The sequence below is a fragment of the Rhea pennata genome, chromosome 7 (genome assembly GCF_028389875.1).
Source record: "Rhea pennata isolate bPtePen1 chromosome 7, bPtePen1.pri, whole genome shotgun sequence".
Classification (NCBI taxonomy): domain Eukaryota; kingdom Metazoa; phylum Chordata; class Aves; order Rheiformes; family Rheidae; genus Rhea; species Rhea pennata.
Genome location: NC_084669.1, coordinates 35,591,279 through 35,599,976, shown reverse-complemented (window position 1 = coordinate 35,599,976; position 8,698 = coordinate 35,591,279). Strand labels below are relative to the sequence as shown.

At 36.1% G+C, this 8,698-nt stretch overlaps 1 protein-coding gene across 2 annotated transcripts in view; it reads right to left on the bottom strand.

Annotated features, from left to right (window-relative positions):
• Positions 1 to 354: 354 nt before the first annotated feature.
• The window catches only part of MYPN (myopalladin), a 62,223-nt gene continuing 53,879 nt past the window's right edge, over positions 355 to 8,698 (bottom strand). For both annotated transcript variants that reach the window (XM_062579779.1, XM_062579780.1), the window contains 2 exons: positions 6,742 to 6,875; positions 355 to 4,662 (listed from right to left, as the gene is read on the bottom strand). In XM_062579779.1, the coding sequence (XP_062435763.1) occupies positions 4,493 to 4,662; positions 6,742 to 6,875 (304 nt within the window). In that variant the 3' untranslated portion in view covers positions 355 to 4,492. The remainder of the gene's footprint in view (positions 4,663 to 6,741; positions 6,876 to 8,698) is intronic.

Sequence of the window (8,698 nt, the reverse complement as noted above, 5' to 3'; positions counted from 1 at the left end):
CCTTTTCTGGTACACCTGAGAAAACCTGTTCTCTCAGACTTTCATGGAGGCATTGAGGTTGTCAGAAAAAGAGTACATAATTTAAAACTAGAACAAAATTGGTATTAAGAATTGTGCTCAGTTAAAATGTTTAATGAACTTATGTTTAAAAAAAAAATCCCAGCTATGTTTCACAACTATCTACTAAAGCATGGCTTGTATATATCTGACTTGACAGTACTTTAATATTTTCTTCTACATAATCTAAGGTCTGATTCTATTAATTTCATCAGCTATCAAAGCCAAGTCCTGAGGAAACCTCTGGTCTTGCTGCACACTTTCACAATTGTTTGAAGTCATGTCAAGGACACACTCTAGTATGCAACTCAGAAGCATTTATTTAGTTTAGATGAGATGAAGAGAAAATACATCATTGAACAGTCAGGTGCTTATTTTTTTTCTTTCATATGCACTTAACATTTACTTTAAAACTACCACAACATTTTTCTTCCCATTGAGAATGACTTTGGATCAAAAAATAAAAAATAGTGACTTTAATCAAGAAAAAATTACAAAATAGAGTTTTAAGGCTCAAAGTGAACATCTTTATATTGGAAATAGGCAATTAACAGTGAATCACTTCTGTAATATTTAACAATTAAAATTTTTCGTTATGTCGTGCTGATCATTTTATACGAAATCATTTTCCAAAAACTAATGCATTTAAACCTTGCAGCATTAAGAACACAGTTCTTAAAGAAATTCTCATTCCAGATTTGTTCTTTGCAGTATCTATCGTTACTGTTAATGATTGCAATTGGCAACTGTTTACATACTAAGATAGAGACTGCAGATTCGTTTTTTTGTATTCTGAGGTGTGTGCTCTCACCTGCTCTTCACGTGAGCATTCGTGCGGCATTCAGAGGGTATGCTCCACCTTCCATGTGGAAGCAAAGGAACTCAGTCCAGCTGCTTTAGGCAAGAAGTCCAATAGAGTCAGTGCAAGTTGCTATATGATGCTGCTGAGGATTAGGCCTGCATCAAGCTGAGCCAAACATTTTAAAGCAAAGGTGTAATGCTTTTGCTTTCTAGAATTACAACATAAAAGTTGTCATTTTTGCTATTTCTTGAAATAAACTGTGTCTCTGTTATGTCATATACAAAACTATGACTAGGAGGAAACAGGAAACTTCTGAATCAGAAAATATCCAGTTAATGAGTCTTTTTTTCTGCAAAGTTTTATTTGTGACAAGAGTGCACAAGTACTACTAATTAATAGCATTTACATTCATTCATGTAAGCTTCTTCTACATAGTCATTTTATAGGCTCAGTGTATGCAGAGCAGAAATGTTCTGTAGCAGTTAACAAGAACAAAAATTAACAATGACTAGAGATCATTTAGGATCAGATTCTGATTTTGTTTGTATCAGATACACTCCAACTAATTCTGTTGACTTATGCATTATGTAGAGAGGTGTAACGGGTAAAAAGTTCTCATCCTTTTGCTAGTAAATACAATGAAGAGACACTTTCAGCTGCCAGATCTTGTTGACCCACTGTCGATTGCCTGTCTCTTAGTGAAACTTCTGGGGCCTCTTCTTAAACTGACTAAGAAGGGTTAATCCTTATGCAGATTTTTGAGAAGTCTTTCACTAGTAGCTTTTTTATTCCTCATTTCCAAAGAACTGAACTTTTTTTTTTTTTCCCTAATGTTGTACCACTTAACCAAGTCAGCTTGTCTGTTGAGGTTTAAAACAATGTAAGTCTGGAGACATTCCACTGAAGTCACTCGGAAGAGGATGAAGAGGTACAGTTTGGGTGTTTCCTTTATGCACTTTGTGTTGTAATTTACACTGTTCCTTGGGCATACTGTCTGATGTTTTAAAATGTGAGAACCACTACTGTTGTCAGCAATACTAACAAGTATGATTCCAGCACTGGCAGCCAGATATTTGCTCATAGTAAACATACTGCTATTCCAGTCTTCTAAACTATGTAAAGAACTTAGGTAACATGATTACTTTCAGAGCTACAATTGCTTAGTAAAACATGAGTTAACCCAGACAAAAAAGAAAAGTTTGTGCTTGTTTGATTTCTTTAGTTTGTGCATCTCCGTCGGTATTCAGACAGACAGTGGAAGTAGAACAATTTAGGAAACAGACTAATTCAGGTCAGAAGGAACCTGAGGAGGTCATCTGGTCCAACTCCCAGTGTGGTGCTGGGCTAGAGGACTAACACAGCGTTTTGAGCAGGACAATAGCCTGAGTAAGCCTATGCTAGGTATAAAGCCTGATGACTGATACACAACTTTGCATACTTTGGATCAAAATCTGCTTTTCATTTCTGGCATGAAATAGTGGGACAGTCAGGGCTGTAGATGGGAGCAAAATTTGACCTTTTCTGTCGTAATTTTCTCCCTTTTCCCCGGTGGATTAAATGTGCAATGGCCAATAACTTTCCTCTGAGTTATTTTCGCAAGAAGAGTCTCTAGTATGGGAAATTGAATTTTGCATTGCCCAACTCTGACTCACTTTGGGTTTGGTTTTAGAGTCCCTAGGCTATCCTGCAAACAAGTGAAGAGAAGAGGAGCAGCAGGTTCTCTGTTCCAGAAATCAGACCCACAGTGTGTCTCAAGTTGGGTGCGCAATAATTGAGTCACTTGAATCAATGCATTGCTTTTTGCAGCTATTAATTCTGTTTTGTTTGCCAGGGAAGAGGTACAATATGGACAACAAATGGTATTTCTGCTTTCCCACTGAAATACCTTTCATATCTCTCAGGATAAGAATGTATTTTAACTTCCTGATCTGTTCAGGCTGGGGTGAATCACCTGAGATTTTTAACAAAGGCATAAAAGTTGTGATGGGGTTTTGTATTATGGCTTCCACTCAAGTAGGAAGTGAAACAATACTACAAATTCACTTCATCTGAACCCTTAGAGAACTAACAGGTGGGGACAACATAAGCTGGTTTTGTACAAACCCAAGGGTGAGAGGCTATCTCCTTCTCTGTCTCTGGCTATATCTGCTATTCTTTTGCTCTTAAGATATCTCGTCATTGTTCTCTTTACATTTGTAATGTTTTCCAGTTACATTTCTAACTTTGAAAAAAATCCAAATAGGATCTAAAAATAAAGTATCTGTTAATGTATTTTTTCATCTCGGTGACTCTGATCAGGAGTTTGTTGCATGTTTAGAGCAATAAAAAATAACTACTTGAAAACAAAGTCCAGATAAGAGCAATAGCAAGAATTTAAAGATAAAAGAAATCATCTTACATATTCACAGATTCTAGAGCTAGGAGGTATTCGTACAACTGAGTAGATGCTAAATATATTTAAATCAATCATGTAGTGTCATAGTGTCATTGCTTAACATCCTCTGTTACACCCTCAATAAATGGCCTTACTTACTACTATTAGTAGTTACAGTAAGTTTTTTTTTTTTTTAGCTCTCTGCATATAACTGTTTCTTAAATTCTAGCCTTTTTGTATATTAATGAAATGTTCTCTATTTTAATAGTAAAAAACAGACTTGTGATCATTTCCTAAATGATTGTGAAATTATTTAATTCCACCAGATCATAATTTCTTTTCAGTTAGTTTAGAAATGAGCTGGAAGGTAGATGCACTTTTTCTTTTAGACATGTTAAAAATTAGGAAAAGCAGATTGATATTTAAAACCCTTGAAGTTACAAGCTTGATATCATCTGTATTTAAAGGCAGAGAATCATTGTATTGAAAAAAATGAAGCACATTTGAAAAAATATTAATTTCAGCTATGGGCTCTACAGAACGTGCTTCAGACAGCAGGAAGTTCAGTTTCCTATGCTAGAGTCCTGTGCACATGCCCTGTGCCTTACTTTATGAATCAATACACCATGAGTACACTGTTCATGGAGTACACACACGCAAAAATATAAATATATAATGTATACAGCTGTAGCTATATGAAATGCTATACTTATCTAGTCTTGAATTCATCAAATCTAGGATTATCTGGCATAATCATATATAAAAATCAGTTCCATCTTTTCCCTTTTACTTGTGCTTTGTGAGTATCAGGCATGTTTTTAGAATTACATTCAAAGTCATGTTGTTTTCCCTCATTCAGGATGATTATTATTTAATGTTAATGGATATTAAGTACTGGCAGTATTCCAGCTAAACATCATCAATCCTTAACATAGCTTGCAACAGGTACAGTAGCTTTAATTTAAGTAGTAAAAGTGGTATTGGCTTTTAAGTGCTGAAAACTATGACCATTTACTATGTAATTCTTAGCAAACTACACAGTGTTGAATTTATTGCACAACACTCCATACCACAATCATCCTGCAGTAAAATACTATGCAAAAGTCTTGTGTATGTTACATGCAACAGTTGCAGCAGCATTACAGTTATTACAAACAAGTTGCTTGTAAACCTTGAGTATCTTGACTTGTACCTCTTTATTTTTTTTCACAGTTCTAGTAAATCTGCAGGTATAACTGGAACGACTATTTGTTTGTTTCTCAAAGTTCTTCACTTTCCACTATGTTTTGAGATGAGGATGAAAACAGCATTGGGCTTTCAGTAGTGGGGAAGGCAGAAAAAACATCCAGTCCTTGACCAGTGAGGTTTGCATACCGGCTGCTACCAGGTCGGAGCTTTATTGGTTGTGGAATTTGACGGTGCCACTGAGCTGAAGCAACAGAAACAGAATGGGCACATAAATCTCTGATTAAATTAGCAGTCAAACAACAGAAATCAATATGCACAACTTTGAAAAGTTGCTTCCAGTGTCTGGAGACAGGACCTATTCCTTCAAAAATTATCATTCACCGAATTTACATGTTGAATGTTTTTACTGAAGCGATAGATGGATTTCCAGCCCTGTTCAGTTCAATGCCAATGTTTCTCTTGACTTCAGTAAGGCCAAGACATAAACATTTAATTTACGAGTCCTTCTGCAAAACTCTTGTAATAAAAAATAGACATAAAATAGCATGAACAGCAATGATCAAACTGGACACGACTCTAGTTTTGTACTACTCCATTCTCTGTGGACTTTTAAGATTTTTTGGGGGTGTTTTTTGCTTTTTTTGTTTTTAGAAGCCACAACTTAGGGAAATTTTTAAAACGAGTGGTTATAATTTTTGTTACCCCATACTATTTACAACTAGTAACAAATGATTCGTAGTTTTGTTAAATCTACTGAAATTTTATCAATAGTTATAGAATGCAAACACATGTTTAGTGATTTAAAAGTAATATGCAGTATGTTTCCACATGAACAATTATGATTATAATATTTAGCTATTATATAATACTTAACAGTTGTCATTCTTGAAACACTTTACAAAGGCAAATGGATATCATCTTAGCCTGCATTTACGCACCCAAACTTGACAGACATATCTGTCAGCAATTAAAATGAAAAAGTACAAGTTTAGGCTGCAGTACTCTCAGAATAGCTTAGTGTGGGAGACCTGTAATCTACCCATTAAGTATTGGTAGGAAATCCTTATTATGTCTCTTCATTGAATTTTAACTCTGTCTTTCTGGAAATATTTGATTGGTCTAGAAAAAGAGCCTCTTTTTTCTTGCAGTTGGCAGTATGTTCTTATTTCAAGCAATTCTATGTAATATTGTCAGTACTTTTCTTTTTGCACTTGAAATTGCAAATATTGGACCAACTTTTAATTCTTGAATTCCCTCCTGCTTCCCTCCCCCCCCCCCCCCCCCAAAAAAAACATTCTAAATAGTATAAATAAAACAGATTTTTGCCACTTCCTTTGGTGGACAATACTTGCAAACTCTTGAGAAAATATGACTAGAATCAGGAAACATTTATTTCCCTTCCTCTTCATTTTTGTAGCTTGAATCCTTCACAAGAAAATTAAATTAATCTCCTTCAACATTTGGAAAACTAACGGAACTTAGTTTTCATTTTTTTTCTGATCTTGTGGCTCAGACTCTAAATATAACATTACTATTGCCTGTATCACCACAAGGTGGCAGAAAACTGACAAAGATGCACTGGTGACTTCTGGTTATTCCTGAGAGTAGGTGTTTTTTTTTTTTTTATGTTAGAAGTTAAAGCTTGGAAACTGTTCTTTTTAAAGGTATGGCTATACAGCAATAGTTTGTGGTGGGTGTTTTCTGTTTTATTATACTAGTTAGGTGCTCAAAGTATACTCTTGGTAGTTTGGTGTGGATAAATTGTATTAAATACTACATACATCTTGTATAGATGCAGAGTGATTAAATGATGTGCTAGAACTGAGCCTTCTGAGTTGTAGACCAACAAATTATCACCTTAGCTAGACTCTACTAATTGGGCCAAGTTTGCATCATACTTGCTCCATGGAAGAAGGGATCTACTGGGGCCCTTTCCGGTGTACAGTTTATTCTTCCGTATCAGGTCAGTGCTATAGCACTGGCCACTGCGTTAGAGGAAACAGAGTGAGGGTCAGCTTGGCTACTTGTTTATTATGTGTTTATATGTCTAAGGAATGGGTAGAGCATATTGTGCAGAACTCTTACTCTCTTTTCTCTTTACCTGCCTTCTAAACTGATGCAGAAGAGCTTAATCTGACCCTTTAACTGTACAATTCTGCCTTCTCTTGGTGACCATTTTAGGCTGAGGTCATGCTGTGACACTACAATTTCCAATTCATGTAAAGGTGTCAATTTAAGGACTGGGAACTAGGTTAGAGCTGGGACCGACCAGACAAAGAAAATAAACTCTGAGTTGTTTTATTTACTAGCCGATACCTACCATATATGTCAAGTCTAGCAGTGCAAGAGACAATACCAGCTTCATTTTTTGCAGACAAGGTGTACCAGCCAGCATCTGCTTTCTTGGCAGGCTGAATCAAAAGGCAGACGTATCCTGTGGTATCTTGGTGCATGCTGGGAAAACAAGTATTTTGGAATTAGTATTTCTCAAGAGTTTATCAGTGTTGAGATTTTACATTATGCACATTAAATACTAAACTGATAAGTTATAACTTCTATTCCTAAAGGACCAAGGCCTGTATGAATATCAGTAGAAATCAATAGATTTGCTCTAAGGATGGCCTCAGCTAATGATCTGTGTTGCTGAAATCTATTCTTGCTCCTCACAGTTGTGCAAAACCATGGCATGATAATATAAGCTGAATTTTTCCTCCGTATGCATTAATACTGGAATTGTTTATTGAATTCCTGTGAGCTAAATTTGTGCAAAGCTGCTGCAGGGCTGTACTGTATTTTTTCCTAGTTCAGAAGGTGGAAGACTAACATAACAAAATACCAAGAACATCTATACAAAGTTGTGATATTGTTCACAATATTGTGCACAAAATGGAAGAAATTAGAGCTACCCAAAACTTTCATGTGGCACCCTTTTTCCGTCAGAAAATACTTCGCTGGCAAAATTTTAAGCATGAGTTTGCGTAAAACTCTAAAAGAAACCTGCTTCATTTTTCACTGATCTTCCTTAGCTCTTCAGCAGTTCAAAACTTTCTAGCTGCAATTTCCAGGCAGAGCTATTATATGATGTATCACAGAACTGGTCTCTAGAGCAGCTCCCATGGTCTCCAGGCTGTGGTCCTTTTAATCAAACCAAGTATTTTCCTCACCATAAAGGAAGAGGTGGGAGATCTCAGTTGCAGAAGGTTCTGAGATTTTACATTTCGTTTACTTATGAACTGGAATGAAACCTCAAACCACAGAGTTTCAGGTCAAGAGGACATTTTGTATTTCAGGCAGCCCTACTAAAAAGGGAGAAAATATTTGCCCTTTGCTACCTGTGCTGCATACTTTGCTTGTAATCTTTATAATGTGATGTAGTAGCGTGAAGACTCACTATATCTGTATCATGATACGAAGAAGTCTCTTGGCTTCAGGCAGGAAGATAATAGTGAGGCAAGATAAGCACAAGCAATGCTGCCCATTGCTCACGTGGATCTCTAGGGAGCCACAGGAAGCCTTGGGGGCAGGCACTCTGGTTATGACTGGCTGAAAAATTAGTGTTAACAAGCCTAATGTAATTTCTGGCATTATGAGGTGTGGGAGATTTCCTTTAGCTATTCCTCTGTTGAGCTGAAGCAAATGCTTGTTTTCAAAGGCTTCTGTGAAACAACTGGAAATGAGACATTTTAGGCAGTTATGCATTTTACATTAACTACAGTGTTTGCATGTATATGATCAGCATTCCTGTATAAATAACAGTACTTGAAATAAATCCTTGGGTAATCTGAATAAAGGCTGAGGAACAAAGACTGCAGGCTATAGAAGATCAGAGTTAGGTGAAATATTTGGAAAGGGATAGGGAAACCAGTGGAAGATGCTATTAAGTAAACTTTCCCTCATGATCACTATGCATGCATATGAAATGATGCTACTGAGCCGGTTTCCTTTGCAGCTAATCTGCAGGTTATGCATGTGAAAATCTAGTACTTCTTGAAGTTTACAGCAGAGAGCCAATGACTGTATCAAAGCAATAGTTGGAGCCAATTAAAATAAAACATCAAAAATCAAATTTATACAGATGTAAAAATCTTGAAGAAAAAGGAATAAAAGCAATTAATTTCTCATGAATTGCAGGCAAGCACATTCTTTTATCAGCTTTTCTTTTTCAAAACTTAAATAATACTGATGTATTTGAACAGAAGAGCTGAACCTGGACATTGTTGCATTTTGTAAGTATGGATCAAAATCCTTGCCTGTTGCCTGTTTATGTGTTTATGACC